This window comes from Physcomitrium patens, chromosome 17 (assembly GCF_059467195.1).
Source record: "Physcomitrium patens ecotype Gransden chromosome 17, ASM5946719v1, whole genome shotgun sequence".
NCBI lineage: Eukaryota > Viridiplantae > Streptophyta > Bryopsida > Funariales > Funariaceae > Physcomitrium > Physcomitrium patens.
In genome coordinates this window covers 1,907,761-1,921,433 of record NC_143426.1, presented here as the reverse complement: position 1 = coordinate 1,921,433, position 13,673 = coordinate 1,907,761, and the positions used below count along the sequence as shown (strand labels likewise).

At 34.8% G+C, this 13,673-nt stretch overlaps 1 protein-coding gene across 3 annotated transcripts; it reads left to right on the top strand.

Moving 5' to 3' along the window:
- The first annotated feature begins 6,332 nt into the window (after nucleotides 1-6,332).
- On the top strand, nucleotides 6,333-13,295 carry LOC112294775 (uncharacterized). 3 transcript variants are annotated; one of them, XR_016498095.1, is made up of 17 exons: nucleotides 6,333-7,270; nucleotides 7,762-7,813; nucleotides 7,994-8,091; nucleotides 8,345-8,649; nucleotides 8,970-9,021; nucleotides 9,432-9,497; nucleotides 9,638-9,744; nucleotides 9,985-10,017; nucleotides 10,153-10,248; nucleotides 10,491-10,593; nucleotides 10,746-10,843; nucleotides 10,969-11,100; nucleotides 11,445-11,559; nucleotides 11,684-11,725; nucleotides 11,998-12,126; nucleotides 12,458-12,665; nucleotides 12,994-13,295. XR_016498095.1 is itself a non-coding variant. In XM_024545596.3 (16 exons), coding segments are annotated over exons 1-16 (1,956 nt in total). In that variant the 5' UTR covers nucleotides 6,333-6,910; the 3' UTR covers nucleotides 12,996-13,295. The 3 variants fall into 3 exon arrangements, 2 of the variants coding, with proteins under 2 accessions (XP_024401364.1, XP_024401366.1); XM_024545596.3 differs by lacking the exon at nucleotides 11,684-11,725; XM_024545598.3 differs by lacking the exon at nucleotides 11,684-11,725 and having other exon boundaries at nucleotides 6,378-7,270; nucleotides 7,994-8,065.
- Nucleotides 13,296-13,673: the final 378 nt, after the last annotated feature.

The window sequence follows — 13,673 nt, the reverse complement described above, 5'->3', positions numbered from 1 at the left end:
ATTTCAAAAAGTTCTACCATGATAACACTTAGAAGAGAGAAGATGTCTAATATCGCTCAAGACAAATAGAAGAGAGGACTAGCAGACAAAGAAAATACTAAGGACAATATCAGTTTAGAAGAGGGTAATCCGCAATTTCTAATATGCTTATATCTTATCAAGAAAAAGGGGTAATCCACTCTTAATCAAGATTAGACAAAGCTCTGATATTGTAGGTGTACTCTTGTCAATCTGTCAAGGACAAGAACTCGATGAAAAAACAATTCAGACAAGTGAGCCTTCACTCAAAGAGAGGTAACAAAATATATATAAACAAGTATATATATTGAAAGAGAAACTGGAATGGCTATTGCCAAAAGATAAGAAAACTAGAGACCCTTGAAACTAGACTAGAAGCAAGAAAGGAGTTGACAAGAGTGAAGAAGCCTTCACTCTTGTCTCTATATATACTATCTAATTAGGGGCTACGTGGCGACGTTCTATAGGACCTCCAATATGTATTGACTTTGTAGGACACATGCCTTGACTTACAAGGCAAGTTTTTCTACGTGTGGGCCACATAGTTAGCTTGATCTTCAAGCTAGCAACATGTGTGGCACATGGCCAACTTGTTGACGACGTTTCTAATCCAAAAAGTCAATTAAAGACACCTATGAAGTCAAAGCAGCATCTAAGAAGCTTCTAAGAAGCTTCCATATTAAATATTATAGAATTAACTTACTTTTATCTACTTTTATTTACTTCTACCTATTTCTATATGTAATTATTAGCTTACATGATTATAGCCGTGACATTGTGCTTCTTCTTAAAGGTTAATTGAATAGTCGTAGGGAAAATATTCTAGAAGAGTATCCACATTTTTTTTTTCAAATACATCTTTAAAATCTTGATATTGGCTTGGAATGCTACTTGAAGTCTTTGCACTATTAGAAATGGATGTGGCATAAATGATACAATATGATCTTTTTTTTGGAGCATGTAAGAAAGCACTTGCATCTATAAACATAGGTTTAATTATAATAGACTCGTGATTTTTTACTTGATTAACTACACTCTTAATTATACTTTTAGAAAAACTAAGAGTACAAGAAATTCAATCTATTCAAGGATTATATTTTTCTAACGACAATAAATCTAAAATGATTAGATTAAAAAAAAATCTAATAATATTAAATATGACAAAGCTATTATGACCATTGATTATTACTTCTATAAAAAGAATTTTGTGAGTAACATCTCTAGAAGACAATGGACGACCATCTATGACTTCTACATGAATTAATTTAGTTTTTTTTACTAAAGATATACCAAGTCTTTTAGCAAATTTTTTATCTAAGAAACATGTTGAGGCTCCTGAATCTAACAAGGCAGAGGCTTTGTAATATATAGGTCCTAAAATAATATTTAATAGAAAACAAGAAAATGATTCTGAGGAGAGAATAGGACCTTTATTAGGTATTATACAAGGTTCCAATTACATAGTCCCTTGTATAGTTGGACAAACTTATTTTTTGATATATTGTCTTCTTTGTCATTTATACTCCTCATTTTATAATTGCATCACTTCTTTGGATAATGGTAAGCAATGTGCTTAAGTTTTCTATAATATAAGCACAATCCTTCTTGATAGTGACTAGTCTTTTTTTGGTCAATAAGAGATTTAAAATGTATTGCATCAATTTGCATATCCTCTACTTTTGAATGTATGTGTTGAAGAGGCATTGGTATTGCTATTGAATTGTAGTAATGTTGAGGCCTACTTTTTGACTCTCATATTCAAATTTGAAAAGTCAATTGTCACACTTCATAGCAAAGTCAATTATTTGACACAATGTTTGAAGATCAAGTAAGTTGGACATCAATTTTTCTACTTCATATTATAATCCATAGACAAATTGTCTGATAAAAGTAACATCATTCCACTTGATATCAATTATAAGATGTTAAAATTATAAAGCATATAATATCATGGATCAATTGTTTTATCATAAAAATGAATCTTATTGGTTGCAAAATGAGTTGCATCATGTTTTCCATACATGGATTGAAACTCTACTAAAAAAGTCTCTAAATTATTCAATATTGAATCTTGTCATTCAAGAAAAAATGAAAATCACAATAATACTAAATTTGAAAGAAGTATATCAATGAATCTAACTTGTGATCTTGGAATTGGATAGTTTTGCGGTTGAAGTTCAATCACAAGTTGTACTTGATTGAAAAATCTTTGAAACTTGGATCTTGTGCCATCAAACTTCTCAAGCAGGGTAATTTTTGGTTCTCTAATAATGGAAGGATGTTCCACCATAGGAAAAGGGACATGATTGAGTATAGATGTTGAAGCAGCTCCAATCATATCTTTATCTTCACTTCTTGCCATTCTAATTGCTCTTTGTAGTGATAAATTGAGTTGATGCATTGTAAGCATTAACTCCTTCAATTGTTCTTACATTTGTGCTATTGCAATCTTCATTTCAACAAGCTTTGCCATGATAATACTTAAAAAATAAATATCTAATATCGTTCAAGACAAGAAAAAGATGGAACTTAGGAATGAAGAAGATATTAAGAACAATATTAGTTTAAAAGAGGATAATTTGTAACTTCTAATATACTTATGTCTTATCAAGAAAAAGGGATAATCTATTCTTAATTAAGAGAAGACAAAGTTCTAATATTATAAGTGTACTCTTGTCAATATGTCAAAGACATGAATTAGAAGAAGATGCATAAATCTGAAAAATCTATGTTATAAAAAAGTGACAATGTAGCAATAAATTAGTATGTATATTAAAAGAAAACTAAAATGACTATTGTCAAAAGACAAGGAAACTAGAGACTCTTAAATCTAGACTAGAAGCAAAAAATGAGTTGACAAGAATGAAAAAGACTTCATTCTTGCTTCTATATATACTATCTAACTAAGAGCTATGTGGCAATGTTCTATAAGACTTCTAATATGTGTTGACTATATAAAATACATGCCTTAGCTTACAAGGCAAGTTTTCTACGTGTAGGCCACATAGTTAGCTTGTTCTTTAGGCTACCAATATGTATGGCACATGGCCAACTTGTTGACCACGTTTTTAATCTAAAATATTTATTATAGACACCTATAAAGTCAAAATAACATCTATGAAGTTTTTAGGAAGCTATTATAGAAGATATTATAGAATTAATGTACTTTTACCTATTTTTATCTAATCATATAGATAATTTTTGGTTTATATGTATATATCCATAATATAAATCCATCCAATATTCTATTGAGAGTATCCATTGTTATCTTATCTATTATAAAAATATATCTTAAGCATATTTTGCATACTCTTAAGATCTTTGGTCTGTTCATCTACTTTATTTCTTGGCCATCTTATATATGAAGAGCCAATCCTTTAACCAATAGCAACTTATCTAAAGTAATATCTTCTACAATATTACTTATTTTACTTTTATATTTATTTATATACTTTAACATTCTTACTTTACTATTGATCAAAGGCTTTCAATTCTAATGCTTTTGTCAACATGTGATGTCTATCATTTATTAGTGCCTTTATCAACAAATTAACAAGTATGTCTTTTGTTGTATAATACTTTATATCAATCACTCTCATTTCAATTTTTATCCTTATGAACAATTGGCTAACTCTTGTTTTTTCATCTCTTTAACAATACAATTATATAAAAGTTAAAAATAAGGATAGGAGGTAGAATGCAATCTTTTCCAAATTATGATTTTTTATAGCAAAGGTTTGCTATTCTTCATCTTTGTTTTGATGGATGTCGTTGATGAAAAGCTTGAACCTTCTTTGCTATATTTATAAGATTTCTTACTACCTTCTATTTACGTTTTTTGATATTATATCTATACTAATGAATAAGATATTCTAACCTATGTTAGCATTGCGTTGAATCTAAGACAACTTTGACCTCAAATTATTGATTATTATCCACTTCTATAAAGGGCATTAGTATTTGTCTTTTTCTTGGAATATTTACTATCTTATTTGGCTCTAAAAGAGACATGTAAAATATGAGATGAATTTTTATAGACTTTGGTAGATGTTATCAATAAGTGACTAAATTAGCTTATTTATAAATAGAAAAAGATCCAAGTCTATAATTATCAAATTTTTCTTAAAGCCAACTAATTTTAATATTATAACAAAATAACCATAACTAATTACTAAGTGGAAATGAGGTTGTTCTTTACATTAAACATTTATGTTACTCTTTTGTTGTTCTTCATCGTCTTTTAGTTGCGCCTTCATTGTTGTATGTAGCTCAGATAAATGATTTGCCAGATCTTTTGTTATAGACTTATTAATTTAAAAAAAAAATCAAAAGCATCAAGTTGTAGATGATAAGCATAATTAGTAAAGAAAGATGTTTATTGCTTAGAAGAATGTACTATATTATTATAAGCAAACTTTGACAATGGCAAAAGAGTTGTCTAATCATCTTATTGTTAATTGATGGTATACTTTAAATATTGTTCTAAAATTTGATTTATATACTTTATTTATCTATCACTTTAAAGATAAAAAGCCAAAGATAGTTTTATATCTATTTTTAGAATCTTAAAAAGTATTTTCTAAAATCTTGACACAAATTAAATTCCTCTATTTGATATAGTATACTTAGGTAATCCATGATAGCAATAGATGTTGTTAAGAAAAAACTTGGCTATTTCTTTACGTATAATAGATTTTATATATGATATAAAATATGCCATCTTGGTGAAAGGATCTACTATTATATATATAGAGTCATAAAAACCTGAGATTGGAAGATCCGTGATAAAATCTATAGAAACAAAAGACTATGGTGTGCTGCTTGTGAGGGCAGTGTGAGGCGATTGCCATTTCTGGTTGATGAGATTAGAACCTTTGTTGCATAACAATCTTATATATATATATATATATATATATATATATATGCTTGTACTAAAATGAATGAGTGAGATAGCAAGCTTGTTTTTATGTATGTTATTATTTGCTAGTAGTTTAATAAATAATAGTCTTCTTTTTAAGATTTAAATTTTTTATTGTATCAATCGCAAATAAAAAGTGGTGTTAAATATATCCTACAAGATATTAGATAAAATAATAAATTCAAAAAAGAAGAAAATGACATATATTGTTTAATGATTAAGGGTATAATATTTTGAAAAGCAATTATATTTTAGATATATATATATTTTTTGATTATTTTGACATGTAGATTCAAGTGTAGATCAACTTACATTAATGACAATTTTCTTCTTTTAATTAGAGTTTGAAACTAAAAAAGAGATATTGGGAATAATGATGAAGAATTAAATGATATGGAAGTAGTTTTATGTGGCCATTCATGTTTTGTAATATTTACTTCATAGTGATTGAAAATATTTATACTAAAAGGATCTACAATTGTATGTACAATTCTTATAATTTGTAATTTTTTTGTGCATAGATAAAGAGTTATTATTGTTATTTTGATTATCATATTAATGTTTATAAGTACTTGTATATATTACATGTAATTTTTTTAATTATCTATTTTATTTTTACAAAACTTTCAAATCATTGCAAAAGAATACAATATGTTTTTTTATTATTTGATGTGCATTCAAAATAGTTGTATGTAAAGAGAAGAAAATAATATGGAAGATGCGTCAATTTAAGAAATAATAATGTATGATTATTTTTATTTTAATATTTATTTATTTATGTCATGATTTATAATTTTTTAAAATTAATATATGTAATTAATATTGACTAAAATTAGAAATATATAGATAATTTTTTTAATTAATTGGTATGTTAATTATTTGTTTTAGTAAATGATAATATGATAAAAAATATATGGTTGTGTATAACTTTTGCACAAAGTACACTAATTTACACTAATGCTAGTTAATTGATACGTTATAGTCATATTATTTTGGAAGACAATTTTTTTTTTTTTTTTTTTTTTTTTAATTTATTTCATAATGAAGTAATTAAAATCATAGTATATGTTTAATAATACAAATAAGTGCTATTGATGGTCAAGTGGGCCATGAAAATGTTTTCGGAAAGGGTCCTAAGCTCAACAAATCTCAATTTGCTCCAATGACGGGACATAAGCACAAAACCGAAAGGAAGCCCAACGAAGAGGGTCATGCCCAATAAACCATCAATGCTTATACCCGGCCTCTGCAAGGATTGAGGCCTCGTAAGATGTCTGGTACAAATACCCGTGCATACCCGGCGGGGCTCACGATCGTCGCCATTGCAATGGGAAGAACTTGCTTGGTGCCGAGCTGCAACTTGAAGACCTAAACTGAATGAGATTTGCAAGTAATCTTGCAGCTTCCTGTCGGAGTCCCATTTCTCTCTCCCCGAATGCGAAGAGTGTGTTTCTTCTCCGTCGTAGGCGACGGTGCGAGACAGCGGCGCTGCCCAGGCGTTCTGCTGCCAGTCTTTTAACATAAAGAATTCGTGTTTATTTAACTTACTGCGCGGTCTTGGAAGTAGTGTCAACCATGGTACATATTTAATTGGAACTTGTCTCTCCTGCTTTTGGTGGAAGAGGTTCGGGGTAGCTGAAGTTTTTGGTGAAGCATTTTAGGGAGTGGAGAGCCAGGCATTTTTTTGTTTTTACTTATTTTTTATTTTTTATTTTTATTTATTTTATACTATTTGGCGAAGTTACGGCTCTTTGTTGGAGAGTACGGGATTTTTTCTCCGTTTTATGCATCTTCTTGCAAACATATATGCTCCTGGAGTGTTGTGATCGATCTATGACGTTGAGATTTTTCTCTTAGAAGTGAATTAGAAGCCGTGTGGGACTGTAAAAGTAGGTGGAGGGATCCTGCGCATCAGTGGATGTCGTAATGTAGCTCGGGTTTGAATGCTCTGGGTGGGAGACCCATCTGCATTTGATGTCATCGCGCAGAGTCACGAACATAGCAGCTGTCTGCAGTTTTGCACCTGTTACTGGAAAGCCTTTCGTTGCTATTTTTGTCGACATGATAGGCCATTACCCGTCGGTAGACATGGATAATTCGGATGATGATTCAGATGATCTCGAAATTAAGGTTATTGGAGACTCCATGACCGAAAAGTTAAAGGATTTTTCTGATACCCAGCTGGATGACGAGATTGAGAAGTATAAGGAATATGTGTATGGAAAGAAGAGTGGTTTGAAATTATCAGATGAAGGAGCCAAGTTTACAATACATTTGCAAAAGCTACAGAGGGAGAAGGATAAGCGTGCCAGGCTAATCAAGCGGTCTCAGGCGGTACGTTTCTACCATGAGGTTTTTATTGTACGTCATGTATGTCTGTTCTGCACGGATAAGCATTATCTAATCCCCTTCATCAAGACATAAAATATTTTCGCAGCTCATGTCTGAGCGGTGGCACCCTCCGTTCAATAGTAAGGTCTAGGCCGGCCAGGTTGGAATAAGTGTTTTGACGAGGATAACATCTCTAGAGAAAAACATTCTCACTATCAATCACAGGGGAGAGTCTCTAGCATTACAAGGATTGCTCGAAGAGGTGACAAAGTAAGTTAAGAAGAAGAATTCACTGAAGGCTTCTTTTAGAAGTTTAGTCAGGTTTCTGCCCTCATTTTTTTTCTCCAACTGGTCTAAAAGTTGAAGAGTTCGTAAAATGCAGACTTCACCACTACCTAATAAACCAAGGTTTGATGGTCCATACGCTGGGTAGTGTCATGATAACCTATTGTTACATTCTACTTATATCTCATTACTTCGAGTGCTTTTGCCAGGCCCCAGCTCCCGAACCCCAAGACACACAGCGTTTTGATGAATTCTGTGGAGGTATAGTGGATAGCTTTACCCGAGTTTTCTTTTTGGTTATCTGAAGCCTGGTGCTTTCTTGAAAAGGCAGGTCGACTGAGGTCGCGGAGGAAATCAAGTCTTTTCTACTCCTCTTATCTCTTGCCCAACCTTCACATTCAGATCGAGATCAGCAATTTCAAAACTTTACTTTTTGTGCAGGGCCTTGCACGATTGGGGATGGACAGGCAACGGGAGGGACAAGTTCGACGATACAGCCTGGGTCACTCAGAGGTTTTGGCATTTCCTCTACCGTCAAGGTAGTTAGAAGTGTCTATACAGAGGCGTTACGTTCCTGCTGTAGTGGTTATGCTTATATGCTGTCAACTTCAGTTCCACTGAGACGTTGCTGCGATTAGGATCTGCAAACTTTTTACGTATCTGGATAAACTTCTTGCATAACTATCCAACTAGCAATTGTGTATCGAGCTTTAAATTTGAAACAGTTCTGAGTTTAAGAGAATGCTACCTTGCTAAATTACCAGATTTGACGAACTTGAGTGGGTGTTTCAGACGGACAGCTTTTCAAATAACATTCGCTTGCACTCCCCAACTAGTTCTGCTCCTCACGAGGATTTCGGCAACGGCAAAATTACCGTATCATCTGAAACCACCCGCCAATTTCCTTCACCAGAAAAGAGTGCTTCATCTGCGGACAGAGCAACCCGTGTGTCGTCCGGGGAGCAAGCAGGGCCCTCTTGTCGAGAGTTATCGACACCAAATCAATTTGACAAGTCTGAAGGTTGCAGCATTTGTAAAAAGACCTCGAATCTGAAGAACGTTGCTGGAAAAGATGGACTTTACTGTTCGGTGTGTCGGTAAGTGGCTTTTCTCATTTACCCTCCTCTGTATTTTTTTATTTTATTTCTGTGTTTTTCTTCTTTTAACGCGCTTACGTACAAGGACTGAGAATTACGTCTATTAATTTTGTTAATGCTCGATTAGACTTGCCACGACGGAGGTTGCCTTAATTTTCCTCCATGTTCATGTGGTCGATTGAAGAGCGTGTAGGATATAGTTGCTTATTGCGTAAATTACTCTCATTCACTGCTGATACCGTAGATATTGTTTACAGCATGACACGATCTTTTTACATTTTCTTGGCTACATCTGTGCTCAATTTTTTGTGTGAATGCAGGAGGAAGCAAAACACACCTGATCCTTCCTTTCAGTTAGATGGTGATCGGAAGGTATTCTTTACTTCACACGTACTTTCCATCGTAGAGTGTAAAGATTTCCCCCCCATAATTCGCCATACATCTTTTGATGTAATTTAATACTCTGTTCAATCTATTTATACCAACTTGTTTCATACAAATCTTTTGATGGCTTCCTTTCAGTATATGTTTCTTCTTGGTGCGTTTGTGTTCGAAAGGTGAACTTTACCTCGATCTTAACACGTTTGTTTTCTTTTGACAGTTCAACCTTTTAAAAGTTGCACTTCAAATTTTGGTTGAACGAATTTTGGTTGAGCTGTTTAGATTTTGAATATTTTGGGTTAGTGCTTATTCCTTTCTGATAGCTGTCTGGAGATTTGCCCCATTCGTCCTTATTTTAGATCACTTAAGACTCATGTGCTCTTCGATTTCGGCAACCACAGACGCCAGCTGCTAGAACGAGAAGTAGTCGGAAGCGTGAACGCGAGGCAGATGTTGGCAGAACACCCGTAAGTTTTTACGCCATGTGATATTTAGTTTGCTGTTGCACTTTTGTTCAGTTTGTAGGTTTCTTCAGATGTTGTGTGTCGAAGTTAATAGCTGTGAGAGGACTCTTGGACAATGTAATTCTAATCTCTGTTTAAACCAGGATACAGCTATGCAGATTGACTCTTCTGATGACGAAATCGAAAAGACTCGAGTGGGAGTTGTTGAGCGGCCTCGCCGCATGGGACTTCGTAGCTCACAGAAAGCAAGGTGATTCTTGAAAAGAACCCAGTCTGATTTGGAGACAATCGTTCATGTGTTTGGTGACAGCGATTATGTCGTTCAGGATTTAGGGTTTAATGTCTCAGTTTGCAGTTTGCGTGTGAGATTTGGAAGAAGGCGCATGTTAGGAGTCCCATGAAATTGTGAGAATAGTTTTGGTTAATATTTCGTTGTCTTGTATTAAGTTGGGGTAATGGCGGGCATTTGGGTCTTTGTTTTCCTTTGCAGAATGGAGGGCTACAGAGTTGCTTACCCTTCAAGGTACTGGAACCTGAACCCAAATTCATGGAAGATATTTGTTTGTTTATTTATTTATTCTCCTCCTCCCTGATAGGGTTTCGAGAAACCCATGGCCCTTTGAATTCTTACTTTATGATGGTCAATGTTGTAATACAGGACCGATTCCGACGCTGTGGAGATTCTACCGGAAGATATTGACAGACTCAATCCGATGGAGTTTCTGAATGATACTATTATAGATTTTTACATCAAGTGTGTTTTCTTTTATTTCCAGAAAGGACATTCATTTCATCCTTTTGAATCTAAAATTTGATCAAGATGATGAGAGTGGATGATTATGTAGGTTTTAAGTGCTTGCGAGTAGCATTAATGTTTTTGTCTTTGTGGAAGCAAAGCTTAAGTTACAAAGGTCATGTGCGGGCGGCCACAATGGATTTCATACCATTAGGTTTGAGAGCATTTCTTAATTGTTTTGTTTTATCCCAATGTTTCAGGTATATACAAAGAGATGAATTCCTTAGTCCAGAAGAACGGCAACGTTTTCACTTCTTTAATAGCTTCTTTTACAAGAAGTTAAGTGAAGTGGTTAGTTTACAGGTACGCTGCAGTCTCAACAGAGTTTTAGGCTGCTTTGTACACCTGACAAAACTATTCTCTAGAAGTGCAGTGCTTGGATTCATTTCAGTTTCAGATTACTATCGGCTGGTCAGGGCGGTAAATGAAATGAAATGTGTGGTTTTCATGATCAGAAAAAGAAGGGAGGAGCTGATTTTTCTAAATTGCGGAAGTGGACAAGGGGGACAAATATATTTGAGAAGGACTATCTTTTTGTACCAATTCATGACAAGTGAGCAGTAGTGAACACTCAGGCTGTAGAAAGTGTGATTTGCTGGATTTTATTTTTTTATTTACCTTTGACTCACATTGACAATATCTGGTCACCGTACATATTTTAAAGGGTGTTGGTTGCAGGTTGCATTGGAGCCTCGCTATCATTTGCCATCCTGGTTGGGACAAAGGGACCGACAGTGAGCGTTGCATCATCCATCTTGATTCTATGTCCCTTGGTCATGACAGTCAACGAGTTTTCCGATTGCTTAAAAGGTCAGGGATACAACACATCTCCATTAATGTGTAGATCACTTCTCATAATGCATTAACGACTTCCAGTGCCTTGAATAGTTACCGTGGAGTAGGTCGTGTACTGTTGCTTCGTTCGAAGTATGTTGATCTCACTGGATTTTGTTCGTTTTCATGTGGACTCTTGTTCTTGCAGTGTTTTTTTTCTCTGCCGGTGGTTGGGTTTTGGATACCAAATTAGAAAAATAATTATTTGTTATCCTAACAACTCTAGAAGAAATAAATCTACGGCTTTCTACGGAATTTATTTTGTGAATAGAGTACACAGAAGTTGAATTTTCATTGACGGTTTTATATGTGGTTGGCAGTTATCTAGTGGCAGAGTGGAAGCACAGTGTTGAAGCAGGCGAAAACGAGGCGGATGAATGCATACATACAGTGCAGAAATTAAAGGCTGATGATATTCCTTGTAAAAAGGTCCCGGTATGTCTTGTGCGCTTATTCAACCGACTGGTGGACATTTCAGATTACTTAGAAGAGCCCCTATCCATCAAACCTCGGAATTTCAGATTAACGCTAGTGTGGATTGATTTTGGTTGGATCACAGTTTTTGTTTACAACTCAACACAGCACCCTTTAGCTTTTTAAGGTTAAGACCATTTTGTCATAGCTCTTGAAATGTAACACCTGATTTCGTACTCAAACGTCCCTCTATGAAGATGATGGTTATTTGCTTTTGCAACACATTGTTAGATGGCAGCTTGTTTCGTTTTACGTAGGTACAGCCGATCGACTCTCGCTGTGCTGGATGAAATTATCTCTTGAGAGGCTTGTGAGCACCTGCATGAAACCGATTTTTCTGCTTACATGCATCACCATAGTATAATTTGTAACTTAATCTGCATTATTTTCTTGTTTCAGGTTCCATTGCAAGAGAATGAGTCGGATTGTGGCCTCTTTCTTCTGCACTATATACAAAAGTTTGCAGAATGTGCTCCCAAGACTATGAAACTAGTTGATCTAGAGGGAAGCTGGGAAACTGTAGGCGTGGTAAGGTTTTCCTCAAGGTGTTGGTGATTTGAGCTAGTCGTTTGAAGACGTTACATCTTGCATCCACTCGTGAAGAATGTCTTCCTGGTAGTGACTTTCTATTAGGGCTAACATTAGTTCTCTATACTCATGTGGAATTCACGGCAATCGGTTTCTTAGGCACTGAAATTTTAACCCTGGGTGCTTTTTTTGTGCGCTTATCTACATCAGCTCACCTAGTATCACTTGTAGAGAGGTAGTCCGGAGAAGTTCGTTTTCGAGCCTGAGTCCGAATCTAATAGTTCGTGCGGAGTTGTGAATGTTGATTCAAGCTTGTTTTCTTGATTTGTAGTTTGGTGTCGATTGGTTTCTTCCCACTGAAGCATCAAATCTAAGGACATCAATTCAGGAGCATCTTCAGCGTCTGTTTGATCAAGAGATTTTGGAGCATGCAAAGAGCGCTTGTGAACAAGTGAAAGAAGAGGACCGGCTGAATGAGGACGTACCAAATGACGAGGGCCGATGTGAACTTATGATAACTGTGGACCGTGAGACTTCTTGTAAGTCATCTTCAACCCTCAGAATGATAGTCCTCATCTTCTTGCCACAATGCATTGTCATGAACTGCACCTGCCAATTTTGGGCTGCAAGACATACCGAAATTGCATCTACTGATAGAATTTGTTAACTGAATGGGTTGGTGGTCGATATATATGTGTAGATGGATTTAACTTGCCATGAGTCCCAACATACTGGTTATCTGAAACTTGAGCTTTGAAGATTTCTGTATTGATACGTTGAGGTCTAGTGCCTTCTCTGTACTTTTTGTTCACTTGCTTTAGATTTGATGAATATGATTTCAATGATGGCCTGTTGATGACCTTGCAGAACGCCGGAGGCTAGATGTATATTCAACTCGTTTATATTTTTCTGCAATTACAAACTGAACTTTACAAAGCAAGTGGCTCACCTCTGCATATTGTTTTTGCCTGATCATGGTGTCGTGGAATTAGCTTCTAATCAGGTCAGTGTAATATAGTGAAAGATAACTCTGTCATCTGTCATTATCGAGAGTGTACAGTAGCAGAAGTTGGATAAACCCCTTCAAACACCTAACAGTATATCAGATGTTTGCCCCCGAATCAAATGTTGACATTGGAGATGCTCTATCATGAGAAACTATTTCTGAACTTTGAATTGGTAGTATTTCTTGAATGCAATTGGCAAGATAAACGAAATTGTAATATTTTCTGCGATGTTGGTTAAGCAGGGTGATAGTCGTAGCATTTTCATTTTTTGGATGCTCCAGGGCGTTTTACCTTCCAGACCTTATTCATGCAGTTTTTTTGCTTGATGTTTGGTTTTCTGTGAAGTATGAATGTTGGTCACTGATACAATGAGGATACAGGTATTAGTGACCAACTTTTAGAGTAAGGAGAACACTACTTTGTGCTGTTCAAATGATGTAGACCTTCACATAAGAACTGCTCCTATAGAATCTATAATTGTAGTTGGAGGGGTGGGCTGGAGCTTGCCTTAATCAGTTTTGGGCATTTACTGGTTTTTGA